Raw genomic sequence first — 23,772 nt, forward strand, 5'->3', positions numbered from 1 at the left:
TCAGAGAACTTTCATAAGTATTCTTGTATGGAGAATAAATTGGAATGAGAATTACATAAATGTCATTGCAATAGTTTTTGAACAAAAAGCAAAAGCCAATCTACAAAATAAAGATTTATTTCTTATGATTTTAGCTTTACAAACTGAAAACCAGCCCTATATACAAAACAAGTTAATTCTAAAACAATTAATTAATTTCTATATTTATAAAGATCAAAAGATGAATCAATCTTGTGTGTGAAGGGACTCACGTGCAAAAGCATTACCATGACAAAATACAAAACTTACAAATAGAAAGCAATAAAGATGATTAGACAAAAGAAAAAACCTCAAAACAGGGATCAAAAAAATTGTGTATTTAAACATTGCAGAAAAAAAAATAAAATTTAGATCAGAACCTCTTACACACAGCCAAATGAGGCAAATTCTGCATATCAACACTGTACAAACACTTGTTTAACAAAATACAAGTGACCGACATGCCCTAGGTTGAAAACACACCACAGTTTGATGTACTGTAACAGTGAGGTGCAAATACCAACATGCTGCACTGTGTTAATGAAGGAAAAGGCATAATCCCTTACAGTTTCTCAGGCTGCAAAGTTAGAAAGCTTAGCCAAACCTATTCAGCCATAGATACTTTCCCAAAATGACGAATTTCTAAAATAATGTTGTTTATTTAAGTATTTGCTAGCTACAATTTTGAATTAAAATGGCTAGGAAACCAGCCCATTGTGAAATATGATTTTTTCAGTGATATTATTGACAATGAAACAAGCTGTTGCCTGCAGTTGGTAATAAAGAGCATTGTTGGAGTGACTGAAAAAGGAGGCTTTACAAAAAAATAAGTAATTTACATATATTTCAGATTTGCATCCATAAATTGCAAAGTGTTTGACAATGTTTATCAGCTTAGGGGCTTGGAAGCTCCTTCCTTAGCTAGACTGTCTGCTGCTTCATTTCCTGGGAAACCAGCATGACCAGGGACATGCATCTGCAAAGCAAAAGGAAAACATACTACATTTAGACACTCACTGCTATTAATATCTAGTTTCATAATTTATATGCTTTACAAAATCAGTTTGGGAGTTGGATTTAAATAAAAGATTAAAAGGAAAAATAATACATAATTGAAAACTGATGGAAAATTGGTAACAATCCTAATGTTATTTAAAATCAAGCAAGCCTAGGTGACAGTTAAATGGTAACAAGTTCAGTGTTAAAAGTGTAAAAATATTGAACGATGGGTGACCCATATTTAGGCTACAAGATCAACACTTATCTCAGAAATAGGATTATGATGTTATTTAAATGAAATAAACTAAAACTCGTTGATAAACATGATAACATCTTGATTATTCCGACATGAGAGAGGACGATCATGTCCATTATATAAATAAGTTATTCTTTAGGGTCACAGAATCAAAGAGTCATGTTGAGGGTAAAAAATTAAACTGTTTCTATTTCTTTTTGAGGACATCTAACAGCCATGAAAGAGGGTTCTGGAAATTAATTCAGTTCTTTAGTTTTCATTTAGCTGGACGTTTCTCCCTGAATATGGCAGTCTGCTGTTAGCTAAGAGCAGGCATACAGAAAAATATCAAAGGAACTGTGAAATCAGTTGAGACCTGGTAGCTATGCAGAAGCTGTGGGAGTGGACTGGCAAAAAAACAGTAAGGGTCTATACAAGGCAGTGAGCGTAGAAGGCCTTTAGTAACCAGGGATGTTCCTCATTTTTAAAAACTCGGCAAAAACTTGAGTGAAGCCCATTCTTGAGCGGAGAAGCCCACAATTGTTACCAAGTTTACAGGGTCACTCAGTGGAAAGATGTGCAAAAAAATCTTGAATCTGAAGTGAATTTGAGAGCTGTAGGTTGTGTCTATGTGCGAAAAAATATTATTCTAACATTTTTACTAATGTAGGCATTCAGACATTTAAAAGTACAGATAGTACAGTATAAAATTTGAATTTTATTATCTGCTAAGACAGGCCATTTTAACATTACTTCCTATGTGAATCAGTGCTTCACCTGAAGTCTTTTTGTTTAAAATCATGATTTTCAGGAATACAATTTGAGCTCTAAGCAAGGAAACTTGTATAGTATAATTTAGTTTTGTTTAAAAACCAACAAAATATTCAATTGTAGTTCTTTTACTTGATCACTGAGTATTCAAAATTTCTCTTAGAACATTAACAGCTTTCAACAATAAATGCAGTACAATTTTTACTCAAACAGTTGTCTGCCCAGTCTAATATTTTGTTTAATAAAAAGCAATATATTGCAGTTGCTGGAAACCAGAGTGTGGGGTTCAATTCTAAAAGAAAGGTCATATTAGACTTGAAACGTTAACTCTTTCTTTCTCCACAGATGCCAGACCTGCTGATATTTTATTTGTGTGCTATGTGACAAAATTTATCACGAACCTTTCATGCGTTAAGCACTTAATCAGTGTTTATACATCAAAAGGCTGGTCTATATTTAGCTGCCACCCCTCCCAAAGGCTACCATAAAGTTATATGAAAAAGGCTGCACAGCAAAGTTTAAAAAGGGACCATGTACTTAAGCCATGCTCAGCAACTAAATGTTAAAAAGAAACGTTGCTTCAAACCCCTGATTTTGACCAAATAGCAGCAAGCAGGTTGAAATGTATAACTACCTCTAACACTCTATTAGCAGGTAGATTAAGTTCCAACACAGATTATAATAAGTAAGAGCAACACATTTAAATAAAAATATTTTTAAACTACAAGTTGTGCCTGCAAGTTCACCTCTCCTTTATTCACTCCCAGAATTCCTTGTTTTCTCCCAGACAAGAAGAACACCAAGAATTGCAACATAAAAACTTCATATACAAACGGTCTTTCCTTATTCTTAATTCTTCAACTAGAGGTCAAGTGCTTACGCAACTGCTCTGTTTTCACATGTGAAAACTGACGGAAAGACATGTAAAACAAGAAACAAAAAAAAAACACAAACATGTTGACAACAAAGATGATACAAAAGCAGGTGCTGAAATGAATTGAAATGCAAGTCAGAGAGAAGAGCAAGCAACAAAAAGACAGCGACACATGGGAGTCAATGTGTGGTAATGAGCAAAGAGTCATTTTCTTTTCTGAAAATGCTCAGCAGGTCTGGCAGCAACTGTGGAGAGAAATCAGAGTTAACATTCTCTCCACAAATGCTGCCAGAACTGAGCTTTTCCAGCAATTTATAATTTTGTTTCTGATTTCCAGCATTCGTGTTTTTTTTGTTTACTGTTTTTCTTTTTTTGCTGTGCAGTAACATGGGTAACTACCCAGCAGCCAAATAAAAGCATTTTCATAAACCTTGCATGAAATTCTTGGCTGCAATTTCTGTTAGTGGCTCAACAGCTGATTTCCAAGAGATTTTTGGACATTCCCAGCCTGAGTTATAGGTTGGGGTTATTTTCCCTGGAGTGTCAGAGGCCGAGGGGTGACCTTATACAAGTTTATGAAGCTGAGAGGCATGGAGAGGGTGAAGAGTCAAGATCTTTTCTCAAGGGGAGAACAGTCCAAAACTAATAAGGCCTAAGTTTAAGGTGACAGGGGAAAGATTTAAAAAGAGATCTAAAGGGGAACTTTTTCACGCAGAGGGTGGTATAATTTTGGAATGAGCTGCCAGAGAAAATGGTGGATGCCCTTACTACTGAGTAAAGAACCTACCTCTGACATCTGTCCTATATCTATCACCCCTCAATTTAAAGATCTGTCCCCTCCTGCACTTACCACATTTAAAAGGCAATTAGAAGAGTACATAAATAGGAAGGGCATAGAAGGATATAGGCCAAATACTCGCAAATGGGGCTAGATTAACTAGGATTTCTAGTCGGCATGGATGAGTTGCCCTAAAAGGTGTTTCCATACTGTACATCTATGACTGATTGTAAATAAAAAAAGTTGCATACCCATTCAATATTTATACCAGAGGTTAATTTGTCAAGTCTTTCAAAGTCTTCTTTGTTGATTACTGATCCTCCAGTACTAAGCTTCCAGCCTTTACACTTCCAAGATTTGATCCACTTGGTGATACCTGTTGGAAAGAAGGACAAACTTGCATTTCATTCACAAGCGCAAGACATCAAAATATTCACCAAAAGCTAATGAAGTGCTTTAATTGTGGTTACTGCTGCAACTGCAATGTAGATAACACAGTAGACAGATGGATTGAAACAGCACTAAGGATTAAAAAGTTAACATAATTTGATCCACTGATAACATTTATTATCTGGGAGAGATAGAGTTCACCAAGGTCACATAAGCAGTAAGTTTAGTACTTTTCCCTTGTAGGTTTAGGGAGAAGGAATGGCTTAGTGGTATTAACATTAGACTATCTATTAATCCAGAGACCCAGGTAATATTGTGGAGAATTAGGTTTAAATCCCACCATGGCAGATGATGGAATCTGAATTCAATTTTTAAAGAATCTGGGATTAAAAGTTTAAATGATGACAATGACATTGTGCCGATTGTCTACAAAAGGTACATTTAGCAAAAATCACTAAATAGTCATCAGAAGCAGATACTGACTTGGTTTCCTTCCTCTCCTCCACCACCCATTCCAAATCATGTCTGGAACAGAATTGGATACTACTTGGAGATGGATAATGCTGTTTCCACGCATTTAGTGTCATTTTTCATTAAAGTGGAGACTGTTTGTTGAAGAGGTCAGTGGAAGAGTCTGTGCAAGTTTGGCTGGCAAGCTTGTATCATGATAACCAGTGTAATGAAAAGTGTTATGTCACCAATAATACTATAAGCTATATATTTGCTCTAGCTCTCGGTCATGTACCAGTACACAAAGTCCTGGCACAGGCAGACAGGATAATTTGACTCTTCTACCTGACTCAAAACATTAACACTTTCTTTCTCCATAGGTGCTGTCAGAGCAGAGTTTCTCGAGCATTCACTATATCTATTGCTCCACAGATTACAGCCACTTACCATTAATTGTAAACATGCTGTCTGTAAAAATAACGAGCTTTTCAATATTGAGTTCTTTGGCCTGCTCAATTGCTCGACAAGCTGCCTAATGAAGAAGAAAAAAAAGCAATTTCAGTAACTTTGCTCAACAATGGTCAGTAAAGTAAGTAATGTTTGATAGCAGTGCAGCTTTCACAAATCTTGTTGGCATGTCATGGTTATGACAGTAAAGTGATGTCACCAACATCATTTCTTATTAAACCAGAACAGATGCAATCACTTGTGCACTGCTTTGTGTACAGATAGGATTTGGTAACATTTTAGCTACTTTTTTCAATACAGAATACTTACAACTATTTCTGCCCTTTGGTTGGTCTGTCTTCCTGCAAGTCTTTCACTAAGGTTTCTGAGATAATAAATAAAAATTAACAGTAGAAAGGGCAATATAAAGATAATAAATCCACACAATTTTAGTTAGAGAGAAGAAGGTTAAGAGGTTTTTTAAAATAGGCACACAAGATAATCTGAGGGTTAGATCGGGTGGACAGTGAGAGCCTCTTTTCTCAGATGGTGATGGCTAGCATGAGAGGACATAGCTTTAAATTAAGGGGTGATAAATATAGGACAAATGTCAGAGGTAGTATCTTTACTCAGTAAGGACTTGGAATGCCCAGCCTGCAACAGTAGTAGACTCATCAACTTTAAGTGGTCATTGAATAAATATATGGATGATAACGGAATAGTGTAAGTTAGCTGGGCTTCAAATTAGTTTCACAGGTTGCTGCAACATCGAAGGCCGAAGGGCCTGTACTGTGCTGTAATGTTCTACAATACCAAACTCCTGATCTCAATTACATTCAAGAGTAGGTATGAGTGTTGCAAGAAATGGCTCATTTGTCACAAGATTTTGAAAATTGAAATGAGTCATTGCAGATCATTACTTAGCTTTGCATTCGGAAGAGACAACACGGTGAATCTTGAGCTTAGGGAAGATATTGCTCAAGTTATTTTTTCCTGCTTCCCTCAACTATCCTACATTTTCAAGGCATCAGCCACAAAGGTGTGCAAAAGCAGCCCACCAATTATTGTAAGATATCCCTTGACAATCCTCCATGGGAGTGAACTGTATGAAACATTAACTAGTGTGGCTCAGGAGCCCCACTCCAGTGAAGACAGTAAGCTGAGAAGTTGCCCAAATTGCTGGCCTATTGTCAGCGAGTCATAAGCTCAGCCAGCTGAGTTTATACTTTTTTCTTGCCTCTTCCAATGCCCTCCCAAACAGTCAGTCAATCTCTGGAAGGTGACAGCCATCAAATTTTAGCAACTAGAAGACAAGTGTACACCCTCTTCATGTCTCGCTTTTGGCTTTCTTGCAGCACAGATAGGGACATTCAGCAGGTTATCAGCCAGTGGTCAGTTCACTACACAGGTCTTTTGAGAAAATGCTGTTACACATTCATTAAAAGTGGTCAGCAATTTGTGTAGAAAGATGCTTCAGAACACTAAGTTGTTATCTCCAAGGCATTGACGAGGAGACATCCGAACCAACAAGGGTAAAGTGTTCAGTCTTTTCTCCTGCTGAGCATATTTTGTAAATGTCTCACTAATCAATACAAGCATGCAGGGGTCTCAATTTCTCAACTGGTCATTCTTAGCTTGTAAAGAATGGAAAATGGATTATCCCCAAGCTGAGTCAGAACGTACTGATTTCACCATCACGTAAAAGACTGCTGTGGTCATGTGTCTAGGTATGTTAAATTAACAACTTCAGAGTCACAATTCAGCATTAACACATAGCAATGTCCTGAACCAAGACATGTTTGTTCCTGACATTAATTGACAAACTAAGCTTTTTACAGACATGGGAGTTTATCCACGTGCATGTCTTGCAAATTGGTTCAGTAGTCCCTTCAGCAAGACTGTAGAATCTCCTCATTTCTGACGACAAAGGCCTGGATTACATAAATCCACAAATCTTCAAATAATAGAAACAGGTAGGACAACTGTCTGTTTACCTATTCTTAAATTCTGGATCTATCCTCTATCTTCTTCAGCCTGCCTGTACTGCGTCAGAGCTCGATTTTTAAAAAAAAACATATGGTTTCAACCAGTTCCAAATTACCTTGACGTTTAGTTGCCAAACTCAATTTCAGCCTTTGTTTTTTCATGAATTGGAAGGGTCAATTTCCCTTCTAAATTAGCTGTCGCCCCAAAAATATACACGCTCTCAAACCTTCGATTCCATCACACGCAGTTACTGTCCTATAACGACCAAAGTGAATGCTGTTTTCATTGCACAGACTTCAGTATTTGTTTTAAAAAGCACAAGCTTTAGAATTGAATTTCATGAATTGGCTACTTTCACTGAAAACCCTTAAGTCGGTGATATTTTAATAACGTAAATTCCTTTTTTTCGGTTAAGTTAATGGATTTTATTACTTAGTTACAAGGTATATACCAGTGAGAAGTGGGAGGTGGTGGGGTTTAACAGAGGTTCTGGGGGTTGCCTTGGAGTATGAGACTGGGGTAATTTCTGGTTCCAGTATCACTTTAGGGACAGAATGTAGAACTTGCTTTCTTGGAGAATTCCTGGAATCTGGCTGCTAAAGGGGAAGCCAGTCTGCAGGCAGTCCTCTGGATTTGGAACATTTGGGAAGAGAATGAGAATAATCAGTGGCTGATTAACACGGGAAAATTTATATTGCGTTTCTGTCATTGTTGTTACACATATCCCAATAATGCATCAGCACTGAAAGCATCTAACAATTAAAGTCAGCCACCACAGATAAAGCAAAGTGACTATAACTATTATCCCAGGAGATCTCACATCCATTTAAAACTTGAATAAAAATATTACAGATTCTGGAAATATAGGAAAACAAATATCCATTTAAAATTGGTTAGAGTGGAGAGTCTACAAAATGCAAAAATAGCTCAGTAGAAAAACAATATTAAGAACAGTAAAAATCAAACAAACATTCACTTAAAAATCATTACAATTACAATTGTTGTTGTTAATTTCTCACAGGAGTTTCCAAATTGAAAATAAATTATTTTACTTACAGGGAATGACCTGGTCCCCAGTACACACCAATTCCAGCTTGAGCTCTCTTCCTCCCATTACTTGAACAACAGCCATCTGTGTATACTGCAACAGCATCTCCTGATCAAAAAAAAAACCAACAAACTGTTGGATTTGTTTACAATAAGTGACATTTGAGGAAAGGGGTTGATCCTTCAACAAATTCTTACAGCTAAAACATAGCTGAACACTTTAAAAATATGAATTTTTCACAAAGGAATTCACACTATGTAACTGCACCTGGTTATTACTTTGCTTCTTTAAATTGATACAAGACATTGAGACAGTTATATTTTAATTGTCTCTATTATTCAAGACAAGTTGGAGTAGTTTGGAGAGAGAAACTCGGCAGGTCTGGCAGCATTTGTGGGAAGAAAGTACAGTTAACCTTTTGCATCTGGTGACTCTTCATCGGGTATTGGAAAGGGGAGAGGGGAGTGGATAGGTGGAGCTGGAGCCCAGAGAGAGAGAGATACGATAGGGGTAGTAAATAAAGGAGAAATGGATAGCAGGCAGAGACAGAAGAAAGCTCTGATTATCACTTATTCAGCCGATCTGTAGGAGAAAATGGGTGAATTGTACGAATACAATCCATATAAACTTGTGGGCCGGGGAGTATGTAAGAACGGGTGGCTGTACTAAAAGCAACCCAAGTCTTAACATGATAGGTAGTAAAAAGTGAGGTCTGCAGATGCTGGAGATCAGAGCTGAAAATGTGTTGTTGGTTAAAGCGCAGCAGGTCAGGCAGCATCCAAGGAACAGGAAATTCGACGTTTCGGGCATAAGCCCTTCATCAGGAATCCCCAAGTGCAAAATGAGATGATGTTCTTCGAGCTTGCATTGAGGCTGTTGTTTGGCGTGCAAACAGTTAACCCAACTTCACACCCACTCAACCCACGTCATGCTGGAGACATGGCACAGTACTGGCAGGTGTCAATTCAGTTTCAGGGCCTGTAGTACTCACAGGTGTGTCTGCTGTTCAGTAAGATTTATTAAAATTTCACTATTAAACTGTTTTTTATTCCGAAAACCAGCTGGCTCCCGAGGGTTTCGGACAAAGGATTGTGTACTTGTACAAGTTTTTTTAAAAATAGATAGATATTTTTATTGAAAATTTAACTTGTACAAACTTACAAAATAATACACACAAATACAAACATTAATATACAATTAAGTATTAAATAAACAATAACCAAAACCTAACCAAAAAAAATTTTAAAAAAAAGAGAAAACAAAACTCAACTCACTACTAATCTAACCTATGACTAACCAGAGCATATAATAAAATACCTTGCATTACTCAAGAGAAAAAAAGGATAACATAGTAATTAAATAGTGAAGTAAATGCTCGGAACAAATTAACATCAAGTCATAATAAAATCCATATTCATGCGGGATTCCTCCCCCCAAGGGCCCCTGGACCAGCCAGAACCGCTATCACAACTAGATGAAAGCCCTTGACAAAATGGCTGAAATATCTGTGTCTATATAGTTCAGAAAGGGCTGCCATATTTTATAGAATAATTCAGTTTTTTGGTGCATCATATTTGTAAGGAAGTCAAGGGGAATATACTCCATGACCAACCTATACCAATTCGAAAGTCCTGGAGGGCCCTCAGAGACCCAGTTTACTAAAATATTTTTCCTTGCACAAGAGGAGAGAATGGAAAATAATTTCCTACCGTGCACATCCAGGGAAGGCAAGCGCGAAAAGCCCAGGAGAAGAGATACTGGATCTACTCTAATTTCTGCTCCCAAGAAATCTGTCAAAGCATTTCTACTCTGACCCAGTCTTTGCGGATCTTATGACATGTCCACAAGCAGTGTGTGAGAGTGCCCATCTCTATTTTACATTTGGGACACATTGGAGATGCTTCTGCCAATCATTCCGGTGCTAGGAGTCCTATGGAGTATCTTTAACAGAATGGCCTGGGTTCTATTACAGATGGAAATTTTTCTGGCATTTTCCCAGATGTCATCCCACATTTCTGTGGATATTTCCAACCCCAACTCCTGATGTCATGTTCTAAGCAAACGTTCCATGTCTTCCGACACTTCATGTAATAAATGATAGAGAGTGCTGACCGAGGGTAAACCCATTGGCTACAACACTCTACGTTCTCTATCTAATAACATAGTCTTCATCTGTATGTAATCTGGAATTTGGATGTATCGAAAGAGGTCTCCATTAGATAGTCCAAATTTTTGGTGTAGTTGTTCAAAAGATATCAAGACCCCCTCATCAAACAGATCTCCTAAACAGGAGATAAATCCTGGACCTCCAGGATTTAACTGTGGTGTCTGAGAGGCCCGATTGAAAACCCCATGCCCCCACTATAGGAGTAAAAGGGGAGGTTTTATGTAAATTACCCTCATTTTGCTGCATTATCTTTCAGACTTTAATTGTGTTTAATACTGTAGGGTTTTTACAATGGTCCATAATGGCTTTCATCTTGTCTAAAAATAAGAGGTTAATAAGAGGGCACTTTACTTGAGAAGCCTCGATGTCCAGCCAGATGGGGCCTCCTCTGACCTGCACTCAATCAGCTATGTAGCTTAATAGGGAACTCAGCTGATACTTCCTAAAGTCTGGAAAATCCAGCCCTGCCCTTGCTTGTGGAAGCTGTAGCTTCTTTAACTTAAATGAGGGACCAGTCTATGATTCCAGATGAAAGAACCAAGACAACTATATAATTGGCACAGTGCCGGCCTCGGCAGCATCACCGGGAGCATTCTCATAGGGTATAAGAGATGGGGCAAGACATTCATTTTAATTAGAACTATTCTACTTAACCAAGAAATTGGAAGATCCCTCCAACATTGAAGGTCCTGCCTTATCCTTTCCAGTAGATGCACAAAATTGACCTTGTATAGCTGGCCAAATACTGGGGTGGTAAAAATACCTAAATATAAAAAACCCTCCAGAGACCACCGAAAGGGAAAGTGAGATCTGTCCAATAAGTGGGACATACTAGCGAGACCACCCATCGACATGGCCTCTGATTTTGAGAACTTAATTTTGTAGCCTGAGAATGCACTAAATAAACTAATAACTTGGATCAGGCAGGGCACAGACATCAAAGGATTACTAAGAAAAAGAAGAACACCGTCTGCATAAAATTACCCTTTATGTTTACCCATGCCAACCCTCGGGGCCGTTATATTAGAGTCAGCCTGTATAGCTTCCGCTAGTGGCTCAATTATTAGCGTGAATAGTAACGGAGAGAGAGGACATCCCTGACGGCAGCCCCTACCCACATCGAAGCTATCCGAGCCTAAGCCATTGGTGATCACGACTGCTTTGGGGTCATTATACAATGTTAAGACCTATTTAGCAAATACCTTTCCAACGCCAAACCTTTCCAGTGTATAGAACAGGTATGACCATTCAACCCTGTCAAATACCTTCTCCGCGTCCAACAAGACTACTATTCCTGACATTCTTTCCTGATGACAGACTTGAATCACATTCAAAACTCTTCTAATATTATTAGATGATCTACGACCATTGATAAACCCAGTCTGGTCCTCTTTTATGATATATGGCAATACCCTCTCCAGCCTCAATGCTCATGTTTTAGAAAGAATTTTAAAATCTACATTTAGCAAAGATATTGGTCTGTATGATGAGCAATCTTCTAGGTCCTTTCCTTTTTTGAGAATGAGAGAGATATTTGCTTCTCTTGACGAAGGTGGAAGGCAGCCCTGACGATATGAGTAGTTGTACATGTTCATAAATGGACCAGCTAGTACTCCTGCAAACGCTTTGTAGAATTCAACCTGAAATCCATCTGGACCCGGTGCTTTACCGCTCTGAAGCTGCCTGATTGCATCAAGTATTTCCTGGGTTGTCAGGGGAGCATTCAGGACCGACACCTGTTCTGGGGTTAAGTCCGGACAAGCCAGGCTTTTAAAAAAAGGACTCCATCTTCACAATTCTGCGATTTATACAAATCGGAGTAAAACTTTCTGAAAATTGTGTTGATCCTTTTATGATCGTGAGTCAGAGTACCAGCACTTTCCCTGATGGACATGATAGCTTGGGGGGCCTTTTCTCCCCCTTCCGAGAAACACTAGGTATCTACCAGGCTTATCGCCAAATTCATATAATCATTGCTTTGTAAATAATATTTCCCTCTTTGCTGTTTGTGTAAGCGTGGTATTCAGAGTTGTCCTAAGGGCCATAATCCTTTGTAATTTAGCAACAGAGGGCCTATCAATATACGCTGTTTCAGCTGCCTTTAAACAAGCCTTGAGCAGACGCTGTTGTTCTCCCATTAGTTTTTTCTGGGTCGCCGATTATGAAATGATCAGACCCCACGCATAAGCCTTAATGGTCTCCTACATCACCGACGGGTTACTAGCCGTACCCGAATTAATTTCCAAAAAAGCTTTGAACTCATGAGAGAAATATTTTACGAATTTACTATTCTTCATCGAGAAAGAATCCATACGCCAAAGTTGTTCCTCGTCTTGATTTCCATATACACTGCAGCATGATCAGAAATTATTAATTTATCTATTTTGCAGGATAATATGGAATTCAAAAAGGTCGAGAGGGCAAAAAACATATCAATTCTAGTGTGACACTTGCAGATGGAGGCACCACCATACATCTACTAATCCTAGCTCTTTATTCAAATCTGCCAATTGCCTGGATCTGGGGGATATACCTGCAGTACTCTTGGGTATCCGGTCTATCTCCAGGTCCATAATGGAATTGGAATCTCCCCCTATAATTGCATGATGAGCCCAGACAGCCATCAGTTTGGAGAAAGCTTCCATTATAAATTTGAAAGAATGCACGGGGGGGGGGGGGACAGTAGAGATTCAAATTCCCATATTCTTCTCCAGTTATAAAGGGCTTTAATCCGTATGTACCGTCCAGATTCATCTTTTATCTGACTTAAGATTTTGAAAGAGAGATTCTTCCGAATGAGAATGACTACTCCCCTACTTTTGAACTGAAGGATGAAAAGAAGGCCTGATCAAATCTACCCCGTTGTAATTTCAAGTATTCTTTATCCAGTAAACATGTCTCCTGTAAGAAAGCTATATCACCCCTTTCTTTAAGGTTTGGTAGTATTTTCTTCCTTTTGATTGGCGAATTACGCCCCTTGACATTCCAGGTGCACCATTTAATTGAACGACTAACCATAATTGTCCAGGCAGGTCTGAGAGGCCTCCCCCTGGGAGGAAAAACCCCATCCAAAACATCCCAAGCATACACCATAGAAAATTCACAAAAAGATTCTTTAATACACTCACGCCAATATAGTAAAAAAACTATTTCTAAATAAAAAAAATATAAAACATATTTTAAAGGAGATTTTCCCCCTTGCTTGTATCCTCACGCAACCAGTGCCCCACCCTCGACTGAGGCACCCCATGAATTAGAAAAATTCAAGTGTACTATAAAGCTAAAGTTAAAGTTAACGGTGAGTACTGTACCACGCACCCCCCCACCCCCACACCAATACCTAGATACATTTAGTAATGCTAATACCATGTATAAAACATATAAAACTATGAAGTTAATTATTACCTGCTGAGACTTTAAGTATAATAACAAAATAAAAAAAGGGGAAACAACCCCACTCTAAAAGAAAGAAATACAGTAGGACAAGGCAAACACCGCTCCCCCCCACCCCCCTCATCTGAATCAACTAGACCACCCAGCCTGTATATACAAGAAAATCGCGTAGTGCAGAACAAATAAGCCCTACCCCCACCCCAAGAGATGATATTAAACAATAAAGGAAATAAGGGGGAAACAAAAGGGTAAACTGGGATAGGGGGGCAGGACAACATCATTAACCACATGGATTAATTCTTCCAATCCATTTAAGAGAGAGTCCAAAAATTCCTTGGCCTTCGCCGGCGATCCAAAGGAATAGACGGACCCTTCGTGGTTAAAACGCAGCTTCGCTGGGTAGCGCAGGGAGTACTGAATGTTTAAATCCCTTTGACGCTTCTTCGTTTCATCAAACGTCCTCCTCTTGCAGACCAAAGCTGGGGAAGAATCCTGAAACAGCATAATCCTAGATCTCTCGTATGTCATAGCCTGGGGATCTTTCCCGAGAGTTCAAGGCTTCCAGGAGCATTTGCTTCTCTCTGTAACAGGACCGGCGGAGCGCTGGACCGACCCAGGCCTGCATATTCCAACCCGGTAGGCCCATTCTATCCGCACCTGGCATGATCCTGCCTCCAGCTTCAACATCTGAGGGAGCCACTACTACAAAAACACTGCAAGTTGGCCTTCCTCTTCCTGTTCAGGAAGGCCCAGCAAACGAATATTTTTTTCGACAACCCCCCGATTCTCGAGGTCATCAATGTGATCTTCTAAGGCCCGGACTCGCTGTTCAAGAGTCTGAACCCGACCCACAGCCGATTCTGCAGCAGCCTCAGAGGTCGCGGTCTTTAGCTCCACCCCTCCAACTCTATGTTTAATTTTTTCAATACCTCGGTCATGCTTTTGCAGCACGACCGAGAACGATTCCCACCTGCTTCTGGACTCCTCTATGAAGATGTCGATCTTCTCTTCCAGCTTGGTAATTACTACAACAAGTCTCGCCACCGTAGGGAAGTCCCCCAGAGCGGATGCCTCTGCTGTAGCTGGGGGTGTTCCTGCCTGCTTGTGAGCTGTGGGCATTCTTTCCCTTAGTCATTTTAACAAAAGCACCAAACTATTCAAGTTTGATGCAAATGACTGACTGTATTGAATTAAAAAAAAACTTATTTTGAATGGTTTGGCAGATGTGGTGGAGGCGAGCAGTCCACTTTGCCCGAGTCTTGGACACAGCACTACAGACTCAGACTTGATGGGTTGCCACCATCTTGGATCTCCATACTTATACAAGTTTTAAAATGCGAAATCTTATCATCTAATTCTTTACATCTCACTGGGAAAAATCTGTATCCCTTGGAATAACTTATCAGATGGGAATCATTAACATGTTCTTGAAAGGAAGATTAGCATGCAACTAATTCATACAACTTGAAATTGGATTGTAGACATAAAATGTTTCAAAGCATATTAAAAAATATGGAAGGAAATAATGAAAATCAGAGGTGTGCCCAAAGGTTATATTGAAATGGTGGATGTTAACAGTGTCTTAAATGAAGTTAAAAGGTTTTGGGTAGGAATTCCATGAGGTTCAGGTGATGGAGAGCAGTCACCAGTGGAGGGTAAGGATGTGGAATTGAGTTGGTTAGAGTGAAAAAAGGACAGCTAAGAACACAGTTAATTGGAAGGATTATTAAGTAGGAATTAAATATAGGCAAACAAAGACAAAAAGTTGATGGGTGAGTGAGTTTACACTTAATAGAATGACTAATGCTGCCACTCCATTTCGTAATTTAACTGGCCACATCAAATACTAAAGTGTTTGAGAGGTGAATTAACCACAAAATAAACAATAGTTAAATTAAATTTAGCTTTAAATATCTCATGGAGTTGAAAGGGGGCTCTTGTGGTGCAGTGATAGTATCCCTACACCTGGGTAGGAGACAGATTCACATTTCATCTGCTTCAGAGGTGTGTAGTAACATTTCTGAACAGTCTGATTTAAAAATATTTTCATCCAGTTGAAAATAATTAGTTAGTGCAAATAAAAATCGGGCACTAGTCAGAACACATCTCAAATACTGTGTGCAGTTTTGGTCTCATTATTTAAGAAAGAAAGTAAATGTGTTGGGCACAGTACCAGAATGATACGTGGATTGAGCAAGTTGGTTTATGAGGCAAGGTTGGACAAGCTGAGCATGGTTTCAGCTAAGTTTAGAAAAGTGAGAGATGATTTGATTGCAGTTTATCAAATCCCAAACACTCTTCACATGGTGGACACGGAAAGGATGTTATTTATGTAGGTGAGTCCAGAGCTAAGGAATGCAGTCTTAAAATCTTTTAGGACAGAAATTAGGGAAATATGTTTTAGTTAGTCACTGAACATATTCAAGTGACAAATTATGGTGGTAACCAAATCGCAAAACTAAAACGTACTGCCTATCAAGTCAAGTTTCACCATTCAGCCTGGCATCCAACATTACCATCAGCTGGGGCATAGCAACTTGCATCTTGCAACTTGAAATGTAAAGATAAAGTGCAATCTCACTTAATTCCAATAGCATAAGATTTCAAAAACTACAACATGTAAAGTTTAACATGCTACTGCCATTGTTTCTAAGAACAAAGAAAATTATAGCACAGGAACAACCCTTTAGGCCCTGCAAACCTGTGCGGATCCAGATCTTCTATCCTCTGCTGGCAATGTGTTCCAGGCGAAAGGGAGGACTGCAGATGCTGGAGATCAGAGCTGAAAATGTGTTGCAGGAAAAGCGCAGCAGGTCAGGCAGCATCCAAGGAGCAGGAGATTCGACGTTTCGGGCATAAGCCCGACCCAATGTGTTCCAGGCACCTACCACCCTCTGCGTAAAGAACTTTCCACGCAAATCTCCCCTAAACTTTTCCTCTCTCACTTTGAACTCGTGACTCCTAGTAAGAGTCTCTGTCTTTCCCCCACCTCCGCCTTGCAATCCACCCTGTCCATATTGTAGACTCATGATTTTGTAGACCTCAATCAAATCCCCCCTCAACCTACATCTTTCTAATGAAAACAATCCTAACCTACTCAACCTCTCTTCATTGCTAGCACCCTCCATATCAGGCAACATCCTGGTGAACCCCCCTCTGCACCCTCACCAAAGCATCCACATCCTTTTGGTAATGTAGCGACCAGAACTGTACGCAGTATTCCAAACGTGGCCAAACCAAAGTTTTATACAAGCATAACATCCTTACATTTACATTCAAATTGCTATCATAGTAAAGAATAGCATTCCAGTAATCACTTGATATATCTGCATCCTAATCTTGTGTGAGTCTTGCATTAAACCACCCAGATTATTCTACACCTTTGAATTCTGCAGTTGTTCACCATTTATGTAATACTCAGCTTTTTCCTTCCTGCCAATGTGAACAACATCACATTTTCCCACATTTTTCACCACCCCTATCTATGTCAGTCATAATCGTTATTAGGTCATCTTCACAACAGGAGCTATAGGGAGAGGTTGAATAGGCTGGGGCTGTTTTCCCTGGAGTGTCGGAGCCTGACAGGTGACCTTATAGAGGTTTATAATATCATGAGGGGCATGGATAGGGTAAAGAGGCAAAGTCTTTTCCCTGGGATGAGGAAGTCCAGAACTAGAGGTCATAAGTTTAGGGTGAAAGGGGAAAGACAGAAGAGACTCAAGAGGCAACATTTTCACTCAGAGGGTGGTACATGTGTAGAATGAGCTGCCAAAGGAAGTGGCGGAGGCTAGTACAATTGCAACATTTAAAAGGCATCTGGATGGATACATGGATAGGAAGAGTTTGGAAGGATATGGGCTGGGTACAGGCATGTGGGACTTGATTGGGTTAAAATATCTGGTTGGCATGGACGGGTTGGACTGAAGAGTCTGTTTTCATGCTGTACATTTCTATGACTCTAAATCAAAGTGTTGGCATCTTGAGACAATCGATATGCACCAATGCAAAATCTGCTTGTGAGAAGAACACAAAACATAATTCTGAGCAAAAGATAAAATGCACCAACCTCAAAGTTCATTCAAAAAAGTGCTTGGCATCTTAAAACACAAAAAAAGTGGATAAATCTCCAGGACCTGATCAGGTGCAATCTAGACCTTTGTGGAGAACCCTTGCTGAAATATTCATATCATCAATAGCCACGGGTGAGGTGCCAGAAGACTGGAGGCTGGCTGATACATTGCAGTATTTAGAAAAAAAAGTAAAAGGAAAAGTAAGGGAATTATAGACCGGTGGGCCTGAGGTCAATGGTGGACAGGATTTAAGTATTTGGAAAGAGGTGGACTGAATAGGGATAGCCATCATGGCCCTGTGTGTGGGAAATAGTGTCTCACTAGCATGTTTGATTTTTTTGAAGAAGTGACAAAGATTGGTGAAGGCAGAGCAGTCGGCATTGTCTGTATGGACATCAGCAAGGCATTCAACAAGGTTCCCCATGGGAGACTTGTGAGCAAAGCTGGATCACATGGAATTCAGAGAGCGCTAGCAATTTGGATACAAAATTGGCTTGAAGGTAGGAGACACTGGATAGTGGTAGAGGGATGTTTTTCAAACTGGAGGCCTTGGTGTGCAATGAGAATCAGTGCTGGGTCCACTGCATTTTGTCATTTATTTGGAAGGAAATACAGGAGGGATGGTTAGTAAGTTTGCAGGTGACACCAAAATTGGTGATTTGGTGGACAGTGAAGAAGGTTTGAGAGGAAGGATTTAAAAAGGGGCCTAAGGGTAACTTTTTCATGCAGAGGGGGATGTGTATGAAATGAGCTGCCAGGGGAGTGGTGGAGGCTGGTACAATTGCAGCATTTAGAAGGATGGGTAGGGTTTAGAAGGATATGGCCCAAATGCTAGCAAACAGGGCCAGACTTATTTAGAATAACTGGATGAGTTGGACCGAAGGGTCTGTTCTGTGTTGTACGTCTCTACGACACTATTAGGGACAGTTAACATTTAAGGAAGAAATCCAAAACATTTAGTAATTAACTGAGAAACCTACCCCAGACTAATTCATTTTCTTAGGCACAAAAAAGTACAAAAAGTAATAACACTATTGTTTGTAATGACAAGCTATAAACTCAGTTCTAAATTCTTTTACCACTGTACCTCTCTGCCAAGAGTTCCATGAAATTTAGAAATGTCATTGATTTTCTCCATGTCCAAGCCATTAAGGTACATTGCCAGTCTCTGGAGTTTGCTTTGATTTCCTTTGGTGTTCCAACTATTTGCTGAGGAATGAGATTCAATGGAGGTTTATCCATTGGCTTTTCGCAAAAAATAAAAATGCTCCTAGTTATTTACTGGTGTTATTATTCTGAATTTCTCAGCTTAAATATTGACCTGCATTGTGAAAACACGGATTCTCAAAACCTGTTGCTGCAGTTTTAAACAGCACCCAAGCTGATTATTTCCAAATCTCTAACATGGTTTACTTCCTTGTATTGTAGACTGTGTATTTATTCCTTTCGCTTCCAGCCATTTTCCTCCTTGCCACCTGATATGGAATACCAGCTCCAGCTCGCAGGTTGCATTTTGAATAATATCTAGTTGTAATTCTGGCTTTAATGTCTCAACTTCAAAAGGAGCTACAAGCTACACAGGATCCACAACTGCTTTTTCAAACATTAGTCTTGACTGCTGGCTATGCTCCGACTGAATTCACAAAGATCATCTCAAAACAAAGGAGCTCACTAAACTCCATCCATCTCCATTCCAAAGTGACACCAAGTGTTCGCAGATTAAAATGCCAATGAATTCCATGGCTTTCCTTAATTCGGTAAGCCGAATAAGTAAATATTTCAGTAGAATAATTGTAAGCATCATGTCCTTTGCTAAGACTACCTGCAAGTGGGGGGGGAGGAGTCTTTTTCTTACTTTATTCAGTGAACATAAAGTTACCCTTTAAGTTGTAGCTAACAGGGTTAGCTGACGTCCAGATGATCAACTGAAATTTTAAATCACAAAAAGAAGCGATATACCTTTAAAATTTACAAACTATGACATTAGGCATGACGCTGGAATTTACTTTCATATTCGCATGGAAGCATCTAACTCATTCTGTCTTCTCCAGACAGATTAGAAACAGAAGCTCTAGATGGCATTGCATTGCTTCCTCTTCCTACGATATTATTTATAAAAGGAAGTGTATATAATTTTACAAAATCATTTCCTTTGTTTTCCCTTCTTTTACATTTAATGTTACAGAACAACCTTGATTATTGAACAAGACAGGTGGGAGTATTTTGTTTGGAAAACTGAAGGTTTTTACAGGACCTTGAGATCTTGTTTGGATAATCCGAAATTCGGATAATTGATGATCGGGTAGCCAAGGTTATTCTGTATATTATTCTTCACTGGGGTCTCAATTAACAGATTTGATACATTGGCCCACAACTCACCAATTTTATTTTCAATGCCAACTTTTTTTACTTCATTAGAAAATCCATCCAATTAAAGTTTTTGAGGCAATAAAGAGAGAAATTATGAAGGTTCAAACAACTTACTCGTAAAGTCAGAGGGTCAGAATATTTCATAGTTGTTAAATACATTGGAAAGCAAAGGATAAAGTAATGCATTGGCAACCTGAACAGGGAATATTGAAACAAGTTCTAATTAGTAGAACTCAATGATGAAGCAGTATACAATTTTTAATGGCCAAATGGTTACACAAATATTGAAAATGAATTTATTTCCTTGGATTATTTTTACATACTTTGAAATTTAAAGTCAATTAAAAATACACCACTTGTGAGATCTTGTGCGGACAGTAAATCATTCCAAGGATACATCCACACTTCGTTTAAACATGTAAGCTTGTGTCTTTGTTCTTAATATCCATCCTGAAAAAGGACAAACTATGAAGTCATAGTTCCACCTACCCATGTAAGTAAACTTCTGTTCCAAGTCAACGAATGATTGTGTGCTTTTAAAACGTTTTGTGCATGTCTCGTCCTCAACAGATGACAGAGAACGTTTTCTCCCATTACAATCCTCTAGGTTCTTCTCCTCATTAGTAGACTTGATTTGGTCACTGCAGTCTAAATGGGGGAAAAAAAATTTAAATGATTAGTTCTATTGTAATGTAATTAAAATATGCAGATTTAAAAGTGATTCTCCAGCAATATGATTTGTTTGCAAAGTAGGAATAAATTCTGAGAAAGTAACAAAAAGACAGAATAGAGTACTAATTGAAGACAGTGAAATCAATTACATATGAAGGTGCATAAATACTTAGTAATTTCAAGGAAGAACAAGCAGGTTCCACTACATTTGTCCATGCCCTCTTCAATCATTAAATGAATTAAACTGGATTATCAAATCATGTGGACCAAATCCTATAGGAGGTTCCCAAGATAATTTAATAGGACTCAACCATTTCATACAGGTGTGGCATCTCAGTGACCAAACTTTCACAGGTAGGAGACCAAAGAGAAAAAAAAATCATTAAGGTTTGCACTTCTGCTTGCTATACACTGCTATCCTCCATGTACGTAGAGGCATTAAACTTGACTCGAATGTCTCCATGACTAAAACAGACTGACTATTCACTGTCAAAAGCTTTTTGTTTCCTTTGAGACTTGGACATCATTAGAATTTATTGCCAATTCTTAATTACCTTCGAGAGAGCGGATGATAGGAAGTCAGCTTTTGGAACCACTGCAGTCCTTATGAGTAATGGTCACTTGTGTAAAGTATTGATGTTTCCTAATCAAAATGTACTCAAAATGAGTCAACACCATCAAAAAAGGGAAACAGAATGAGGATATTGTTTTTCAAACAATTATGGATGGCACAGTGGTTAGCCCTGTTGCCTCACAGCGCCAGAGATCCAGGTTCAATTCCCACCTCAGGCAACTGTCTGTGTGGAGTTTGCACATTCTTCCAGTGTCTGCATGGGTTTCCTCCGGGTGCTCCATTTTCCTTCCACAATGTTAGGTGAATTGGGCATACTAAATTGCCTGTAGTGTTAGGTGACGGGGTAAATGTAGGGAAATGGGTCTAGGTGGGTTGCTTTTCGGAGGGTTGGTGAGGACTTGTTGGGCCAAAGGGCCTGTTTCCACATTGTAAGTAATCTAATCTAATCATCTAAAAAAAAATTAGTTTTAATGCAAAGAAAATCTGTTACATAAAGTTGTCCCACTTAGTGCCCATAAAAATATCATTTATAAAAAATTGTAATAAAAAAACCAACTCAAATGACTTAGATGGGAGTCAGCAATTGCAGTTAAGGACAGGCATTTACATTGTCTGTTGTTTCTATATGGTTATTAATAAGAATTGTTCCAAGTTGTCTTTCATTTCAAGTACTGAAACCTTTATACAATGATCCCCACATTTTCTAAGCTATTTCTACTGATCCATCAATTTAGTCAGTTTTGGTTTGTAATAAACTAACCCCTGAAAACCAAAACAATATTTTAGATTATCTATACAACAGATAACAACATTTAAATCATATTTCCAAGATGTTCTAAATCACTCATACTAAAAAAAGTGAACAAAAACAATGGCGGTCGTTAGAAACCTTTATGTTTATATGTACATATTTAAAATCCTGGACATGGAAAGGAACGAATTAAAATGGCTAATGAAATGCAAGACTTTATATCTAAAGCATAGGACATAAAGGGACTACAAATTATGCTACAGCTATATAAAAAAAACCATGGTCACTGCACATCCCGAGATCCAGAGTATCTATAATAAGAACATACTGCCGTTGAATGTATTGCAGGTTGAGTTTTCAATATATCTGTGGTTTAAAAGGGTAATTTATAAAGAAGAAATAGCATAAATTAAGTTTACATACTTGAGAATTTAGACAGTCAAGAGGTGTTTTAAAAAAACATTTTAAAGTATTAAAAGCAAACTGATAGAACTATTTCTGCAGGTTGAGAGTTAAGGACTTGTGGATGTAGCCTCAATATTAGAACTAGATCGGTCTGAAGTGAAGCCCAGTAACATGTCTTAACACAATGGGTTGTAGAAGTTATAAATTTTGCAAACAGCATTTGATGCTGTGTCAATTTAAATCTGACACTGTTAACCAAAAATGTATTAATGTTTTAAGGGATTTTGGCAAAGCAAGGTACATGGAGTTATATCCCAGATCAGTCCCAATATCATTGGATATCAGAATAAACCGGAGGGACTACGTGGTCTATTTTGTTCCCTTGCATTTTATTGTTTCCCCATTAAGAAAATACCCAATTACTTAATTTGACGAAACAAGATCATTTACTGGTTTATTGCTGTTTGTTGAAAGGATTGGAGACAAGGTGGATGTTGTCCACTGGACTGGATTTTTTTTTAATATTCTCTACCTCAGCTAAAATTGTGCCTTTGAAATAGTACCATGGATACCAGACACCAGAGAATATAGAATTCAGAAAATTTTCTTGCCAATAGATAATTTGTGGCGCTCATTATCTTTTCTTTAATTAACACAGTTTAGCACTTAGGTTAATTATTTGCACATTAAAATTCTTAGTTACCTTTTTTGAATAAGTTTTGAACTACAGTCTACAGGATTTTCAAAATATCTGTTGTCACGAAAGGAGCATTTCAAAACACAAGCATCTTGCAAAGTGAAAGAGGACTCTGAAAAAGGGTGTAATTGAAACTCAGAAAATATCTTGGTTCTGAAAAATGCATATAATCTCAGGTTGCCATGGGAAGAAGAACTGAAAAGGTAAAAGCAAATAGGTAACTAATTAGCATTGTATTATAAAGTTAGTACAGTGAAAAGACAATTCAGAACAAACCTAGCTACTGTGGCGAAGCAGTGAAGAACTGCAGGATACTAAAGAAACAAAACAGAAATTTCTTGAGGAAATAGAACAAATTGCTGGAGAAACTCAGGTGTGGCAGTATCTGTAGGGAGAAGATGTTTTGACTCAAGTGATCATTCTTCAGAGCTGGAGAAGGTCTGTGGACTTGAAACATTAACTGATTCCTCTCCAGAGATGTTGCCAAACCAGAGTTTCTCAGCAATTTCTGTTTTTGTTTCAGATTTCCAGCAGCTTTATTTCTTTGCTTTATGTTAGAGTTCTTGAAGATTCAGATAAAGGAGAAGAGGTAAATTGGAGATGGGATTAGAGCAGAATTTGGAAGGAAATTGTCCACTACTACTGCCAAGGCTGTACCAGAGTAGACTATTCATGGT

At 38.5% G+C, this 23,772-nt stretch overlaps 1 protein-coding gene across 1 annotated transcript in view; it reads right to left on the reverse strand.

Moving 5' to 3' along the window:
- Positions 1 to 242: 242 nt before the first annotated feature.
- The window catches only part of rnaseh1 (ribonuclease H1), a 35,505-nt gene continuing 11,975 nt past the window's right edge, over positions 243 to 23,772 (reverse strand). The window contains exons 3-8 of the mRNA XM_060821687.1: positions 20,486 to 20,644; positions 8,005 to 8,104; positions 5,293 to 5,347; positions 4,963 to 5,047; positions 3,927 to 4,051; positions 243 to 994 (exon numbers count right to left, since the gene is read on the reverse strand). Of these exons, the coding sequence (XP_060677670.1) occupies positions 908 to 994; positions 3,927 to 4,051; positions 4,963 to 5,047; positions 5,293 to 5,347; positions 8,005 to 8,104; positions 20,486 to 20,644 (611 nt within the window). The 3' untranslated portion in view covers positions 243 to 907. The remainder of the gene's footprint in view (positions 995 to 3,926; positions 4,052 to 4,962; positions 5,048 to 5,292; positions 5,348 to 8,004; positions 8,105 to 20,485; positions 20,645 to 23,772) is intronic.

Source organism: Hemiscyllium ocellatum, chromosome 3, assembly GCF_020745735.1.
Source record: "Hemiscyllium ocellatum isolate sHemOce1 chromosome 3, sHemOce1.pat.X.cur, whole genome shotgun sequence".
In the NCBI taxonomy this organism is placed as follows: domain Eukaryota; kingdom Metazoa; phylum Chordata; class Chondrichthyes; order Orectolobiformes; family Hemiscylliidae; genus Hemiscyllium; species Hemiscyllium ocellatum.